The sequence below is a fragment of the Rutilus rutilus genome (genome assembly GCF_951802725.1).
Source record: "Rutilus rutilus genome assembly, chromosome: 3".
Classification (NCBI taxonomy): domain Eukaryota; kingdom Metazoa; phylum Chordata; class Actinopteri; order Cypriniformes; family Leuciscidae; genus Rutilus; species Rutilus rutilus.
In genome coordinates this window covers 4,918,344-4,936,993 of record NC_140211.1, presented here as the reverse complement: position 1 = coordinate 4,936,993, position 18,650 = coordinate 4,918,344, and the positions used below count along the sequence as shown (strand labels likewise).

At 39.1% G+C, this 18,650-nt stretch overlaps 1 protein-coding gene across 1 annotated transcript; it reads right to left on the bottom strand.

Moving 5' to 3' along the window:
* Window positions 1–15,910: 15,910 nt before the first annotated feature.
* LOC311286913 (macrophage mannose receptor 1-like) lies at window positions 15,911–18,268 on the bottom strand (the record flags this gene model as incomplete). Its single annotated transcript, XM_084403359.1, has 4 exons — window positions 15,911–16,291; window positions 16,456–16,809; window positions 17,789–18,139; window positions 18,232–18,268. The coding sequence occupies 4 exons, from the start codon at window positions 18,266–18,268 to the stop codon at window positions 15,930–15,932; spliced, it is 1,104 nt and encodes a 367-aa protein (XP_084259485.1). The 3' UTR covers window positions 15,911–15,929.
* Window positions 18,269–18,650: the final 382 nt, after the last annotated feature.

Below are 18,650 nucleotides of genomic sequence, written 5' to 3'. Positions count from 1 at the left end.
TCTGTTATGGAGATCAGTATCCAACGCTCCCCAATAAGGACACTGATTCCATTGGGAGATACGTACGGCGCATTTGGCAGAAAACAGTTTGTGGTACGTGTAGAAATGACTACCCATACAGCAGCGCGAGCTCCGCTATAATGGAAAGATAATCGTTCAGCTTGCGCCGTCTATGGGGAAAAGCAGAACATATAATTTCAGTATAGCGGTTGAAAGCAATACAAAATTCGGCCAATGACAGTGTGCGTGACTAAACCTGTGTGTTGTTTTTTAAAGTAACGGATATATCACCACAGTCCACCTGGCGATTGGACTCTGATGGGGGAAACAAGGACAGTAAAGAACCCAAGTCCACGTCCGCAACTGCAAGGATTTGAGCTCTGATGTTGTTCATCACTGGAGGAGGTTCTGTGGTGACAGCGTTTGGAGGAGCTGGTTGAGGTGTTGCTGAAAAGAGAGAGAAGGGAGATCGAGCATGGAGAGGGTTAATAGGAGGGAGGGCCGGGGCTGTGGCCGTTTGCGGAGGCATCCTCACGCAAAAGTCGGCCCCCGGGACAGGTGCAGGAGGAAGAAAGGAGCAGGGTGAGGAACGGGAAGGGGAAGGAATTGCATCGGCGCTTGTCCAGTTAGCGGGGGCATCCTCACGCTAGGGTGAGCACCTGGAGCTGGAAAGTACTGATAGTGGAAAAGGTAGGAGGAAAAGGGAACGTTTGAGGAGTTGATGTGTAGTTGGTGTTGCAGGGGGCTGGAGCGTGCGGTGCAGTGGTGGGAGGAGCTGAGGACAAAAGTTGACCCGGAAGAGTTTGAAGCCCTACCGCGACTGGTTCTGGGGCGCGGCCCAGGCTCGCTGAAGGTCTGTGGCGGCGTGACCCGGCACTGCGTGTGAGGAAGGTGGAGACGCTGCAGGACGAGAGATCGGGACCCGGCGGGCCTTGCTCGTTCGAGCCGATGAAGTGGGAGCTGAAGGAGAAGGGTGAGTAGATTGCATGGAGACATATAGATTAAAAATTCTGCTTTATTCAATCTTCATGAAAAGTTGACGTCAGAATTAATCAGGGCTTGTCTCAGCCCTTTAACAGTCCATTTCCCTATGGCAGGGATGTTTGGATGGACCGGAGAGGAGGTAGACGAAGAGGAAGATGGTGGATTTCTCGCCGGCGGTGGTGAGGGGAGTCTTCGGCGTCTTGGCGTGCGTGGAGAGGATCGTGTGAGCCGGCGTCCCCGATTTGATGATGGAGGCTCGATGATGTTGGTGGTTGGAGAAGGAATGATCCTTGGATCGGCGGATTGCAATGGAGGCTCATCTGTGACGAAAGAATCATCATCAGAAGGGAAGAGCTCTAACTCGGACATGACAGCAAAAGGGCGAGGCCAAATGCTGTGAAACTTGTCATGAGACAGAGGTGAGGAAAGTCTTCATTTATACCGGCTTCCTCTTGTGCTGATTGGTTGATTACCTGAACGTACTCCTCCCGAACTTTGTTACATAAAACTTCATCAAGTGAGACTTGTTTTTACTTGTTATCTTTTAGCTCATCAAATCACAAGATTTTTTTTCCACAAGTTAGCGTGACCATTTTCTTATTTCCAGTGTTGCAATGTTGTTGCAGCAAAGCAAATAATCAAATGTAACAACATTATTTACCTGAGAATTTAAATTTTTAGTTTTCAACCCTCTGTTGAGTACCAGAATAAAATTTGGATGATGTTATTCCAATTTAGGTTTCATCACTTGTTGCATAGGCAAACAAGGAGGTATTTAAAGTTAAGCAAGGGATGTCATTTCTAACCTACGCTGCCGCTATCATGTCCCTGGTATCTGGTATTTTATCCAATTCTCAAACCCAACTGGATTTTGCGTTCTCCGGTCTAACTGGGTATGGCGACCCATTTTATAAATGTGTCTATATGAGGTGCGTCTGAATTTTCCCTCAACACTTCTAAAAGGCAAATAAGAATTGACTTACCACAACAGCGGAAGAAAGAGAAGGACATCAAACCTTTTACTTGTTGCAAGTCCCAATATTTCACTGAAAAGCCCCTTGCAATCTGGAGAATCACGGAGGGACTGTCACCACTTTGTATGGACCACCCATTGGCCCAACGACGGAATCCAACGGTGGGCGAAGGAATAATGTGTGTATGTCTTTTCAGCGCTCCAGTGAAGTCCACTTAATTTATTAGAATTTAGTTTCAATATTACTTTAGCTCTATGCGTAATCTGACTCCAATTTCAAATGATAATCAAATTTAGATCGTGTTTCTGATTAGAAAATAATCATAAATATTGATTATGAATTAATTAGATCTTTGATTATTCTGAGCATCTCATAATTTCAAATATTCGTTCATTAAGGACCCAGACACTTTGAGACGTCACGTCGCGAATGTGCGTTCACGATCACAAACTAGCCAGTCCTGAAATAGTCAGAGGATACAGTGCAACTATTTTACCCTAAGCGGCCGCTCACTGCTGACTCATAACAAAGGTGTAATTTTTTTAAATAGTTGCGAGCTTGCAATGTGCTAAGTCAGTGAAGGTCAGAAATCGGAAGGTCTCCCTAATGATGTGCCCCATGGTCAATTCATAGCGCCTTCGGTTTGATCTATCCTGAACAGAGATTTGCGGAAACACCAGACTGCACGTTAATCTACTGGAAATAATGATTTCTGAAAAATGCAGAATGAATCAAGATGTAACATTTATTTGTCAGGTAAAAATGTATCATGCCAATTACACAAGCAAATAATTAAAAGCCAATTCAGAAATAATAAATACATGACATCAGTTACTCAAAGAGGACTCTAAAAGTAAGCAATGCATTCCTGACAGAGACACACAGTGGTGTGCCAGTGCTTTCCAACAGGAAAACACTGAAACAGCACTGTATGGGGGATGATCCTGGTAAAGGGTGCCAAAGACTGCTCTTTCACCCACCATTAAATACCCAGACCAGACCAAAAGGGTTATACAAATGTTGTTTAGAGTTGTTTTGGGTTAGTTCATGTACCCTTGGGGTAACACCTGGTTTCGGGAGATATCTTGAAGAGACATTACCCAGAGAGGAGAACAGGATTCTCCTAAGTTCTCAATCTTTCTGATTAACCCTCAATTGGGCTTTGGGGTCTATATGACCCCAAGCGACTTTTCTTTAATAAAAAAAAATGGTTCCCTTCATCTCAGTGGAATAAAATTTGGTGACTTTTTCTACATTACCTATCTATACACACAGAAAAAAACTGGGCTTGATTCGGTCGTTCTAAAGGTATGTAAAAAAAAAAGTCACACTTCTGTCCCTTGGGGTCAATATGACCCCACATTGAAATGAATGGGAAAATCGAAGAATTTTTTTTTTTTTTTTTTTTTTTTTATCAAAAAAAAATCTATTAATCCAGAATAAATTTCAATACCACAATGAAGTCCTGGTACTAGAACACAAATGAAATGTGGAACAAACATGACCACTTGCACACACACATGTTCGCGCACACAAACACACACACAGGTCTGACTCCAAAAGAAAGCATTTTTATAGAAATTGACAAATAAAATCAATAATTCCAGCATAAATCTGAAAATTCTCACACATAAATGAAGGCCTGGTACTAGAGCACTAATGCAATGTGGAATGAACATTATCACACACACATATGCGCCCACACAGACACAGACACAAATACACACATAGACAGAGAAAGGGTGTGACTGCAATAGAGATCATTTTTACTGAAATTGTGAAATAAAATCAATAATTTCTGCATAAATCTAAAAAATTTCACACATAAATGAAGGTATGGTATGAGAGCACAAATGCAACGTGGAAAGAACATGACTACACACAGATCAAATACACACAGAGAGACAAACACAAACAAACAATAAAGATATTATTGCAAATTTATATAGCATTATTGCAATAACAAGACACTTCAAAAGACCTCAAACAACAACAACAAAAAAATTCTAAACTTTGACAAAATACTGATTTAATGTATTTTAAAATGTTTAAATATGTAATTCATAAAAAAAAAAGCTATTATAAGAGCATTAAGTCACATCCAGAAAAATGAATGGATCTCTATGGGGCCTCTGCTGGAAGTATATGGTAATTACACTTTGTGGCTAAAACTATATTAGCTACAAAAAAACATCTAACCAGCAGATGGCAGAATTATGCATCTAACACCTAGATCAATATCCAGAAACAACTCATAGTTAAATTTGATCATCATTAATGTGTTTTTTTCATAAAAAAAATATATTTCATATGTATGCTAATGGTGTAGTTGAGGAATTTTGCAGTAAATAGGTAAAAAAGTACTTCATATCCCCCAAAACACAGCATTAATGAATAGATGAGAAGTAAAAAAAAAACAAAAAAAACATATTATTTGTATAATTAAAAATGTATATTTTTTGTACAATTTCTCTATCAATTGTTGGGGTCATATAGACCCCAAAGACCAGATTTGTAAACAGGAAACGAAGACCTTATGAGGGTTAAACCAATGACTGTAATGAAATTAAGACCATTTTACCAATCGCACTGAGACACTTAAAATGATACCAAACATGAAAAGGAAAAACAATAGATTCACAAGATACATCATATGTGATATATAAACATTCTTAGTGAACTTTTGGTGACTTGATTCGCTGGAAGAGGAAGGGAGGAGGGAGAGGGGGATGCAGAGATAAGGAAGAAGAACAGTTTGGACAGGCTAAGTCACACTAAATAATGCAGGTGTGTCCTGTGCTCTGTCTTTGCTATCTTTTGTCCAGGGTGCATTTTATGGCTTCATTGCAGGGTGAGTTTGGTCTTAGCAGGAAAATCAATCCTTAGTATGTTGAAGAGAGTATGCCAGAAGACCCCCGGATGGTCTATTATTTCCGGTGGATTTTCGAAGTGTGGATCTGTGCTCACTATAACAGCTAATATTACCCACAACCCATTGCGTTTGGAAGAGGATCCAGATCAGAACTACAAACATGAGTAAAAAGTGTTCAGAAAACTACAAAACATGCCAAATGTGCGCGACCAAGAGTGAGTGACTAAAAATCAACATTTAAGCTGAAAGTATTTATTTAATGTTATCCGTGTTATATTTAATCTGCAACAACAACTTTATAAAGATCTCCGGAGAGTCTCCGCATGAAGACCCATGACTGCAGATCAACGTGCCTCTGCATTTCTCTCCGATACAGTAGGAAATTAAAGTAGATTAAATGTGGAGGATTTTATCTTTGACAAGATGATTAACAGGTCAGTTTACGTGACAGGATGAGTGTGACTAAGCGACAGAGAGCAACCGATAAAGATGCTATTTTATGACGTGATAGTAGTGTGGATTGCCCTAATGTGGGACACTGCCTAATGTGGGACACCTAAGCTCCAGTGGGTGTGGCTCTTCCCCAAACTAATGAATGTCACTGAAACTATGGGAAAGCCAAAGCTGTAGTGTCATGTGAACAAAATCATATAACCTTTGAACTGTCCAGTCATAAATTAGGGCGGGGCAATCATCAAACAGGAAGTACTTGCTGTGAAAGCTACAAGAAGGTCAGTGACATACAATTTTGACCAAATTAGTGTTAAGGGTATAAATTAATTATTATCAAAATAATCATGCTACTTTTTATCTTAACCTGTTTATAAAATGTTTGTTCATTAAAAAATAGTATAGCATAGTATATATTTAAGCTATATATTTGATTTTAATACATTTTTCTATTGTCCCACTTTAGGACAAGTAGTGTCCTAAAGTGGGACAGTATGATTAGCCTAATGTGGGACAGTTGTAAAGCTACATGCCAGTCAAGAATGTGTGGTGGAGCATGGTTTATGCAGCAGTAATGGTTATTTACATGTTCTTAGTGATCTTTTGTAGTATTAAAATACTTTATTACTACAGATATTTAAGGGCAAGGGACATGTAAAGGTTGCCTATTCCCAGAAATGTAGCGACTTATTAACTTCTGCAGGCCATTTGTTATCTGCTGTTTTTTTATCTGTTGTTGTTTGATATATATAGGCCTATGCAACATTTTATATATTTACCTTTAAATATAGGCTACTTCATGAGTTCATGACTTATTAACTTCTACAGGCCATTTGTTATCTGCTGTTTTTTTATCTGTTGTTGTTTGATATATTGTAATAAGCCTATGCAACATTTTATATATTTACCTTTAAATATAGGCTACTTCATGAGTTCATAATAAATACATTCATAATAATAAGTTAATAATAAATTCATGCATGCAAAACCATAATGTTGTTTTATTTGCTTGATGATGCTCAATTGTCCAATGTTCATCTTAAACCTTGGTTTTATGACAGGAACAACATTGCAAATGGTAAAATGACTGAACATAAAAATAAAGAATTAAAGAAATAGACAGAATTACTTATTGAGGACGTTTTACTATTATTCATGAATGAAGGTGCACCATGGTTTAGACCTTTTAACATAGACTTTACAGTGTCCCACATTAGGCAAATGACTGTCCCACATTAGGAAGCTGCACATTTTCTCAGACAATTTGGCACTAAAAGCACTGATATCTGTATAATTTATTTTATGAATGTGTTATCTACATGTTCTCTTTTGATTTGATTAGAAAACCCCCTGAGGATTCCAAAAAGGTATTGGATGTGGATTTAATGTATTGTCTTCACATCGTAATATTCTACAAAAGTCTGAAAAGCAAAAAATGTCCCACATTAGGGCAATCCACCCTATGTCCCAAAGCTTGTCGACTCTTATACTTTTTCTTCATAAAAAGAGTACATACTTTTAGGGTGTAGTATAAGTGTATTGAGACGCAGCAGCAGACAGCAGCGCAGACGAGTCACAACCGCCAACACAAACATCTCGCCATTCAACACAGGGTATACAGGAAGCATGGAGTTAAAATAAAGACATTTTAAGACCTTTTTAAAGACCCCTTTCATACATGTTAAGACCTCATCGCCACTTCAAGTTTTAACCCTTACATCGACGACACCTTACATTTACTATATATTGATTATAAGATAGCACAACTAAACAGTCTTAGTTTGTGATAAATCCTTATCAGTGCAACATCATTCAGAAGGGTGGGAAGGAAGCACAAAATAATTAACTGAGATTGAGAATACATTTATTTGTAACATCAACTCTTAAAACTGTCTGCAAACCATTGCTCTTTTGTGGTACACTACTCATGACAAACACCTGACTGGTCAGACAGTTTACCTGTGATTACGGAGTGCTTGATTTGATGCACCAGAGCAAGTCCTTCAAACACAGAGTGTCAGTACTAGGAGTGTGCACGAATACATCTGTAATTATTATTCGAAAAATAAAATACATGATAAATCCGAACACTAACTCACAGTTATAATTAAATGCACTGGGTGGCGCTGTGGAGCTTGTTGATTGAATTTGATCATATAATGTCGTCATCTGCCCCGTGAAGTTTGGAATTACTTGGATGAAAATGATCTTACTAAATGATATTACAAAATGGAATTACTTTTTATCAAATTAATGAATGATGAATTATCATAATATCACCACCACAATGAGAAATCACATGACATCCAAACAGCAGTCAAATGAGGAAATACAGCTGTCCAGCTCTGCATGCACGACTGCAGGTAAGCGCAGCTGGACCCTGAGTGAGCTGAGATGACAACTTGACTGATAGCAAAATGATTTTGAGACATAGGCTATGATTCCTTTAAGTTTTGTTAAGGGATGCAGGTTTAAGAACAGAAAACGCAAACTGCTGTTAGAAACTTCACTTAGCACACCGTTATCTGTGTCCCTGCAACGTCTGTCAGCGCAGTGCGTTTTCTCACTCCAATATGTGGATTTTTTATTTTATTTTCTCAGTGTGAAACAACGTTGTCGTGCCGTTGATAATGCACATCGAAACGCGGGTGGAATGAGCCACGACAAGGAGTCTTTCAAAAGTTTTACTTTTCTTTGAACACAGATGTAAGTTTCAGTTCACAGCACATTCACCAACAGTGTTACATTTATGAACACATACTTATATCAGGTTGCTGCAGTTGACAGTCGCTCTTGCTCTTGGTAATTAATTACACCCAACACTGTATAACTAATTAAAATGTAAAGGTGAGAAAATGCAGACCTCTTTTTGTCTGGCGCTGTTGCCATGGTGACTCATAATATCTGTGCTCCATTGATAATGGCTTTTTATAGTTGTGGTGCACGCGCTTAACTCAGAGTAGGTCAACTCAGAGTTGATTGAACCTTGTGTTTTTAGCTCATGAAAAAGCAATAATACATGAACTGGACATGGGTGAGTTTGTAACAGAATTCTCTAAAATGAATAGAAAGCTAATGTTGTAAATTATAGTGATGTAAGTAGATCTTTTTCAAGACCTGCCCCGGTTTCCTCAAATCTAAAGTTACTAAACTGATACAAGATCTGTTGTGTGGTAAAAAAAAAAAAAAAACAAAAAAAAAAACAATTCTAAATATACATAAGAATGTAAAAATAAAAGTGTAAAAAATAACAATGGCCAAAAATCTGCAATGTTATACTACATTACCAGACGTGAGAATAATTCTCAAGAAAAACAGCATTTCAGATAAAATTAACATTTTTAGCTTGTAACAGTTTTCTAAAATGAGCAAAAAGCTGCTGTTGTAAATGGTATAGTGATGTAAATAGTTATTTTAAAAGACCTGTCCCTTTTTATCAAATCTAAAGTTACTTGATACAGGATCTGTTAAGATTACAAGTTTAAATTAAATAAGATTATAAGATTATAAGATTAAAATTACAAACGCAAAAAGAGAGAATGTAAAAATAAACTTGTTAAACATTTTTATCTCTCTATATATAGAGTTACTTATAGTTGCAAAATATATATAAAAAAAAATATATATATATATATATATATATATATATATATATATATATATATATATATATATATATATATATATAGGCCTATATAAATACACCCGGCCCACCTGGAACATCACTTGGCCCACCTTTCATCTTATATCTGGAGCCGGGCCTGATTCATACACAACGACCCAAGTGCTCGAAGCCGCAACAGTTCACACACAGCCCACGCAAAGGGCAGAGTCCAATAATTTAGAAGAAAAGTTCATGAGGGAATCAGTCCATGAGGTCAGTATTAATGTGTGTGAGTGTGTGTGAGGCTGTGTGAGGGGAGCGGCTGCAGCGCCTCCTACCGCACCGGCAGATGCATGCACTCTTAATCTTCGGCTCAAGGCCTAGTAGCTCGCCATCCACATATGGAACCTGGCCTGTACAAAATAGGACCAAGCTATGAGTAACACTATTTTCGATAGCATTAGTATTTTAGCACCATATGATACCAACAATGACACTCACCAGCTCCTGTATCATTAAGTCACTCAAACAGAACAGTCTCAACCGAATGGTAGAGGCGTCTAAAAAGGTTGGCAGACATTACAGTCAAACCGGCAGTTTAGAGAGTTAAATTATATGTTTACAGGGCTAAACGGCAACCTGCAGCAGCTCAAACACACCGGCTCCCACACACACCAACCAACAGCGCGCGCCCATATTTAAAGGAAAGTGCAAATAAGCAAATCTCGCGATACCAGCATGAAGTCTCGTGATAACGTGAACATAGTGTGGAGCCGTAAGAAGGGAAAATAAGGCAGAGAAAATACCTGGGTTACACACAACTCTACATTATTTCACTATGTAGGTGACTGACATCACTCACTCTTGATATGCCGCCAACTCACGGTCAACATTATAACAAATTTAGAAATAAATTTAAATATAAATTTTCTTCACTGGTGTTTCAAAACATTCTTCTATTTAATTTCAGTGATACTTAAAACTTTTTCTCTTTTTAACCTCTTTCTATCTCTTTTTGAAAAACAGTGAAAGTAAAAGTAGAAGGCCAAGTATGGTAACCCATACTCTCGGACTGCAGTCACCCCTCCCCGACCCAGGAGCACGGCAGCGAGCTCTCCGTCTCAATCGCTCCAGCTCCACCTCCTCAGACAGCCACCGGCGGTCACCCCTCCCCGACCCAGGAGCACGGCAGCGAGCTCTCCGTCTCAATCACTCCAGCTCCACCTCCACCTCCTCAGACAGCCACCGGCGGTCACCCCTCCCCGACCCAGGAGCACGACAGCGAGCTCTCCGTCTCAATCTACAGCGTATCCCACAGCGTATCCCTCCTTTCTCCCGGGCTTTCTCCCGGGCTACTGTAATTTTACAGTAACTTACTGGCAGCTGGATGCCAGTAATTTACTGTAAAATGTTTACAGTATTATTACTGTATTTTCACTTACAGTATACTGTACCATTTACTGTACTTGCATTTACAGTATTATTACTGTATTTTTCATTTACAGTATTAGTATTGAGTTTATTTAATTTTTTTTCATCATTTCATTTTTTTTTTTTAAATGTATGTTTACCCCACCCCCCAAAAATCACAATAACTCATGAACATTTGTCCTTATAATATTATTTTTAATCGTTGAACATTTTGTTTTAGAAGTACAAATTACAAATCTTGACCTTTAGGAGCCACTAGCTGAAGAAAAAAAAAGGCAACATCTCCAAAGTCCATAGAATGAATCTCCTGGTGACCATTTGTATCTGTAGCATGGCAAAAACGTACTCACACTGAAAAGCAAAACAGGCCTTAAAACAATAAAATACAGTCAAAGTCAGTTTGTGTTATTACTTTTCAGTAATTTTGACAGTCAAAGTTGACAAGCTCTCTGATGAGAAACACTGAGGGTTTCAGGCTGATGCTTTTCTTTGGACCTTTCCAGATTTCCATCTGATCTGTGCCTTTGGTGTTTGGTGCCATCAGGGTTGATTCTCAGAATGAACCTGCAAGCACAAGCAGGGAAAAATATATTATTTTTTCAGACCGGTGTTGGCAGAATTTTCCCTAACTCTCAAACTTGATGCTGCATGTACTTTGACGTTAATAAAAGCACTACATTTGATTCTGAATGTACCTACAGGGATGGTATTACCTCATAATACATTACATTAAAATCATTAAAGCTTCATTCTTTTTCAATACATTCCTGTAGCTTAGATTTCCAGGGAATGGATAACTTAAATTAAACTTAAATACAATGCTAGTTGCTTTGGATAAAAGTGTCTTCATGCATGTAAATGTAATGTAAAAAATATATAAATATTGGTTTACCCAATTCTGCATTCGACAAAATAGACAGCTGATTGATGATTCTGTCAGCAACCATGTTTTTGCTTAGAGAACAGACTCTCCTGAAACAGACGAAGTCACAGTAGCCTTTTAGTGTTATAGTTTACAGAAAAAACTAAAATACAATAACAGACCTTATTACTAACAAGAATAACATGTGGGGTGAAGATGAGGTAAGATATGATGTTGTATGGTGTTTATAGTTTTTAATCAATTAAACAACATTAAAAATATTAGTTAGCAAAACTTTGCTATATTGATAATGGTATATTGCTAACCCTTTCCTCCTCCTCCTCCTTCAACGTCAACCCGTTCTGTGTATTACTGGAGAGCGTCAGCAGTGTTGTCCAGTCCGGAGGGAATGGCTCCTGCAAATTCAAAATAAAGAACAGAAACTGAGAGATGATTTAACTCTGCTGCCTGGTAAACCACTGTTTTCTCCCCTTCCTTTGGTTTCATCGGCAGTTATATTATGTTTGCCTGCTTAACTAACGTATACTTCAGCTAATTTAGTTGATGTCATCTTACTCACCTGTAGATGTTATAACCGTTACGAATATAATGTCAGACGACATAATTCAGACCACAAACTTGAAAATAAAACAAAAGATGAAATTAACAATGGTGTTGGATAAAGGGTTAGTTTACTCAAAATTGTAAATTCTGTTACCATTTACTCACCCTCAACTTGTTCATAAGCTCTATTAATTTATTTATTGTGCTGTATACAAAAGAAGATATTTTAAAGAACACGAGTAACCAAACACTTACTGGTCCCCATTGACATTCATGTGTTATTTTTTTTTTAAGTCCATTATTATAATTTTTTTTAAGTCCATGGGGACCAGCAACTATTCCATTACCAACAATCTTCAAAATATCTTATTTTATGTTCAGAAGAAAGAACTTCATGCAGGTTTAGAACCAGTGGCGTAGCGCAAACTGCGTTGGCCCACCCGCAAGAGTGGAGGCGGGGCCCCTCACCGCATAATTAGATGGGGGATTCACCTTTTCATTCAAAATCGTGAATTAGTACTGTGGAATTTAATAGTATGTAATTATTTCGTATTTATTTATTAAGAACTTTTCACAAAAAAAAAAAAAGAATAAAAGAAACACCAACAATAAAACAGCAATTACATTAACTTGTTAAAATGCAAGGGAGTGTCATGATTCTGCCTTCTTGTCTCTGATTTTCCTTGGTCTTGAGGCAGGATCATGACAGGCCCATGTTTTATGTGTAAGCACATGGCCATTTGTTTTGGCTGTGTGCTTGCGTTGTCTTGTCACCTTACCCCGCCCTCTTGTTATCTCATCTTGTAATCATTAGATTGTTGCTTTCACCTGTTCCTGATTAGTTTGCTCCCTATTTAATCCCCTCATGTTCTCTGTCCTGTGTCGGTACATTGTCAATCATTGCGTGTCAATCATTGCGTGTTATTCATTGTGAAACCTTGTGAGTATCCTGTCAAGTGGATTGTCTAGTGAAGTTCTGTTTTTGCTGTTTGTTTATAGTCTAGTTAAATTGTCAGAGTCATAGTCTAGTTTAGTCACTTGTAGTCCTGTCTTGTTTTGCCCCCTCGTGGGCTTTGTTTTTCCTGTTATTTGTACAATAAACTGTGTTGCTGTGACTACTGTCTGCAATTGGGTTCATCTCCACACAACCCCATGACAGAATGTACCGACCAATAAAGAACCCAGCAGACAGTATGTCCTCCCAGCTCCAGCGACAAATGGAGATCCGTGAACAATGCTGGTTATCGGCTCCCACCGACAGAAAGAGGGTCAACCTCCCATTCTCGTCCCAGGGTGAGTGGATCCTGAAGAATTATGCCCAACTCTGGGATCGTTTCTCCCGGGAGGAGCCGCAGGCTTCTTCCTCGAGGTCTTCATCTGCCAAGCTGTCAGTGATCCCAGAGGGTCGTGTCCTGGCTGTGGTTTCCCTGGGGGATCAAGCTGGTCCCACTTCCACTCCCGAGACGTCATCCGGACCCGTTGATCTTCGTGGCAAACGAGGGAGACGGACTTCGTGGGATTCTCCGTCGGAGTCGTCCTCAACCGAGTCAGTGCTGCCTGAGCCTGCCTTTCCAACTCAAGTCACAGATCCCGCTGAGCTTCTCCAACCGGTCACTAGTCCGGCTATGACTTCCACACCACGACCTAGGAGAAAGAAGAGGAGGAAGGGAGCCTCTCGTCCTTCATCTCTGCCTGTCCCAGAGCCCGCTACTGCAAGCGCTGTCCCAGGCGCTGTTCCAGAGCCCGCTACTGCAAGCGCTGTTCCAGAGCCCGCTACTGCAAGCGCTGTTCCAGAGCCCGCTACTGCAAGCGCTGTTCCAGAGCCCGCTACTGCAAGCGCTGTTCCAGAGCCCGCTACTGCAAGCGCTGTTCCAGAGCCCGCTACTGCAAGCGCTGTTCCAGAGCCCGCTACTGCAAGCGCTGTTCCAGAGCCCGCTACTGCAAGCGCTGTTCCAGAGCCCGCTACTGCAAGCGCTGTTCCAGAGCCCGCTACTGCAAGCGCTGTTCCAGAGCCCGCTACTGCAAGCGCTGTTCCAGAGCCCGCTACTGCAAGCGCTGTTCCAGAGCCCGCTACTGCAAGCGCTGTTCCAGAGCCCGCTACTGCAAGCGCTGTTCCAGAGCCCGCTACTGCAAGCGCTGTTCCAGAGCCCGCTACTGCAAGCGCTGTTCCAGAGCCCGCTACTGCAAGCGCTGTTCCAGAGCCCGCTACTGCAAGCGCTGTTCCAGAGCCCGCTACTGCAAGCGCTGTTCCAGAGCCCGCTACTGCAAGCGCTGTTCCAGAGCCCGCTACTGCAAGCGCTGTTCCAGAGCCCGCTACTGCAAGCGCTAGTCACTTGTAGTCATGTCTTGTTTTGCCCCCTCGTGGGCTTTGTTTTTCCTGTTCTCCCTGCATGACAGGGAGCATATGACGTCAAAATATTTTTTCTATCTGCAGTATACAACAAAGATTCATGACGTTTAACATTCAATAAAGGTAATATATATTACCTTTAAAATCCTCCAAAGCGCCCCTTTCTCCTAGCATTTTTCTGCGCAAAGTCCTTGACAATGTCTGTTATGTCCATCTGACGCGCGTGCTGTACCTCTTGCTGTCGCCTCCTCTGTAATATTTTCAGTGCTGTGACAGTCATCGTCTGGAGCATCTGAGTCCATGTCTGGCGTATCATTCACCACAGCCGCGCCCGCGCCCACGTTAGAAGCAGTAATGTCCGTGATGACACTGCTAGCAAACTCCTGAGTAACGTTACCCGTGCTCGCTCTCGCAGCTCCTTCCCGCTGATTTGGAAGAAATATGGATGAAATTTTCGGTAGTTTTGCATTGAATTGCTCTTTTCGGTGTTGGTTTGTCCCTTTTTGAGCTCCGCTGACATTTTCTTTTACTCATTTTGCGCTCATAAGCTTCACTCTCTAAACAGTTGCGGAAATTCTTAATCGTGATTGGATAATAAGGACAACGGATATGGTCATAATCGCCAAACACGGTAGGCTGCAATTACTACCAAAATAAAAGTCCTATAAGTTCACGTTATAAAAACGCTTTAATTATTTATTCGAGTCAATTTTTGGGGGGCCCCCCACAACGCATATTTTCCCATAATCCTTCGCTGTTTACAGTAACATACTGAATATATATTTTACAGTATCTTACTGTACATATTACAGTAAAATACTGTTCAAAGTCCGTTACAGTGTAAATGTTTTGCCACATTTCTTCTCTATATAGTGTTGATATGGCAACTACTGTAGTAAATACACTAAGTTTCGTCATGCTGACATTTGTGGAAAGTTTTCAACCATGTGTGTTAACTAACCCCACGTTAGTTTGTGCCCCGCTCACCCCTACCTTGTAACGTAGTAACTTGAGTAGTTTTTCAGCAAACTACTTATTTACTCTCACTTGAGTTATGCTATTTTTATATGCAGGTTTCTGTGTGATTCACACCATGAATAAGAAACGTTATGGGAAGCATTTACATCATTTTATGAATGCACTTTTGAAATTCAGAATCGAATCATTAATTTAATTGTATCTCATTGTAAATCGTCTCAAATCGAATCATTCTGAATTTGCGAAAATCACTTGAATCGAAAACCTATGAATCATGAATCAAATCAATTCGCTGTCGACCCAAAGATTCACACCACTAATTTATTCCAGGAAACTGAAATGTGCATGTTTTGTAAGTGACACAATATACTAAATATCAACCAATCAAATATAAAATTTACGTATTTATTACATTTAATTGACAGTTTATTGTGACATCACTTCACTTCTGCCTTTCTAAGAATAAACCAGATTTAATTCTCCTGAGACATAAATAATAATTATTTTGAAGAGCTGCTGCTCACAGAATCATATTCAACAGTTATTGATACAGATAAGATTAGTGAAAAACATAAAGACACATAAACACACCAGATATGCAACGAGATTCTTAAAACACACATATATTGTGTTAGTATTTTAGACATCTAAAGAACATTCATTGATGTCTGAAATCTTTAATAAGATCACATTATGTTATGATAATTAACACAGAGAAATATTACAGACTATTAAAATATAATTAGAAGATTCACTCAGAAATGACTAAAGAACAAATTAAACATATGAAAGTGAATATGAAAAATAAAGAATGAAAACAGTGAATGTAAGTAAACACAAACATTGACGTCTTCTCACTCCTAAGATCTGCTGCAGATGAAGTTGAGTTTGTGAGTCTCAGGAAGGCTGATCCAGCGCTGATCTCCTCCAGACTGAACTGCTCCTTTTCTCTTCGTAAGGCTGCAGTTTTCCGGTGTCGTTCCGTTCCCTGGAGCCCAGTTCTGATAGCACACGATCTCTCCGCTCAACCAGAGCCACATGTTCATTTGGCAGTAGTTGTGTAAACCCAACCACACCGCCTCAGTAGACGCACCTTTAACCACATTCATCACACGCCGCTGCATCTCGACTGAATGAACCGAGACCAGATCCGTATAATTCTGTCTGCAGTATCTCAGAGCTTCAGGCCACGTCAGAGTCTCTTTGATCAGAATCAGTTTATCTGGACACAAAACAAACCACAAGCAAAAACTAGAGAGAGACTGATCAAAAACAACATGCAGAACAAACACTGTGGAGGAATCTGTCATGTCAGACATGTAGCGTGAACTTTAAGATATCTGGAGGTGATGGATGGATTGTGTGTGTTTGTGAGGATCTGCTCACCTTCATGACACACAAAAGGAAGTGGGCCGTCGCAACGGCTGTCATACCATTTACCCAGAGTGTTCTGGTTATTCGGATTGAGAACTATACAGTTTTCATTTCCTCCAGCATTATTAGGTTCACCAGAAGCCCAGTCTCTGAATGAGGAGTCACTCTGATCTGACCACTGCCATGAGTCTCTGAACAGACCGATCCAGACATCATTAGATATGTGACTATCATTGATGAACTTCTGAATCTGTTGATTCTCATTCTGGTTCCTCACACTGACCAGATCAATGTGATTCTGTCTGCAGTAACTCTGAGCATCTCTCCAGTTCATCGTCTGATTGACAAAGACGAGTCCTGTGTTCACTTTAAGAAAAACAAATGGAAATAGATTCATAAATCAGTTTGTTCATCATTCTTATGCTGATTTATGGTTTTTAATGTGAATAAAACAGCGAAGCATCAGAAACACGTGTCATTCAAAGACTTTTTCTACAGCTGATGATATATTAAATATTCAAATTATATTCATGATGATTTTGCTGATACAACATCAAGTATCCATTGTGAATTTTTGTGATAATTTTATTGCAACTATATTTCTCCATCATGTTTTGTTACACATTTCTCTGGAATACTGTATTCAGACACACAGAGCTGAATGAGAGACACATCAAACAGATGAAGATGTTAAACTGCAGGTTAATGTTTGTTAACAAGTCCTTAGAAATATATCAGCAAAAAAATCTATTCAAAAGGTTGAATTGTAGACTAATAATACATACAAATTAATATTGTTGCAATAATAACACTATTAAGTGTTTGTCTTGTTTCTAGTCTGATCGTTTTTTCACATTGTAATGGACAATTTGTCTTTGTGTGTTCAATTAAAGTTCATCTAACAATGATGATTTTTACAGGTTTGTGTTAAGATATTTTTTTATTCATTTTTTTATTGTAATACGTGTAACAAGTGAACACAAAAAAATTCCACTGAAAATACAAGAACTGAATTTTGTTCTCAGGACAAGAGTTTTGTTCATAAATATCAAGATGGGGCAAGATGTTGCGCATCTATTATATGTTGAAATGTTATGCATTCATTAATTCATTACAATTTACAGTATGTCAAAACAATGGTTTGATATTTTTCAATTTAAAATGTACAGTATAAAGTTTGCTGAAAATATAATTCTCTAGGCTCATAATGGCAGATTCCCACAGTTATGAGCTACAAATATCAAAATGTGTTCAATATCAGTTTATTTTCACATTTTTATTCACATTATATTGTGCATCTTTTTATAAATTAATGTTTATTGTGATTGTATGGAGCTGCACTTACTGTTAGATGAACTGCAGATGAAAGTCAGGCTGTAACTACATGGATAATCATGCCATTCTCCATTTGTCATCATAGCACACTCATCTCCTCCATTAGGTTGTCCAGATCCCCAGTTCAGATAGAGCGCAGGTTCACCTGAAGACCACTGCCATTTCCTCTGCAACCCAATCCAGATATCCTGAACAACTCCATCATTCACACTCTTCTTCAGCTCGTTCATGTCGTTCATGTTGTCAACGGTGGCCAGATCTGTGTAATTCTCTCTGCAGAATCTCTGAGCTTCAGTCCAGGTCTTCCTCACGTTTATAAAGTGATACTGACGCTGAACACATTCAGATACGGAGCAGAGAGCTGTGAAAGAGAGCGTTTGATTTAATGCTTTTCATAACAGGGTCAAACCTGATGAAACTATAAACCATAAATAATACAACAAACACACTCACCAATGAGAAGAAGAATCAAATATAGAGTTTGGTCCATTTCTGAGGAAAAACACATAGAAAAACTCAGACAACAAACATTCTCACAGATTCATTTTGGAGTAAAATATGACAATTTCAGTTATTATCTTAACAGCAGCATGAATTTACTGTACATAATCAATGAGACAATATTAACATCTGAAAGTCTAATTGTGTTTGAAGAATGAACATGTTCTTACTTTAGACGTCGTGTGTTTCTGTCCTGAGTCTGATGTTTCTGTCTGCAGATTTAAACTACGTGATTATTATATCTGCTCTCTTCCCTCATTCAGCTCATCACGTCATTTTCATATTTCTCTAAAACTAATTTTCATATTCTATTTCTTCCTTAGTTGTACATTTTTCTCTTTTCCTTTATTTGCATATTGTCAGTCAATATC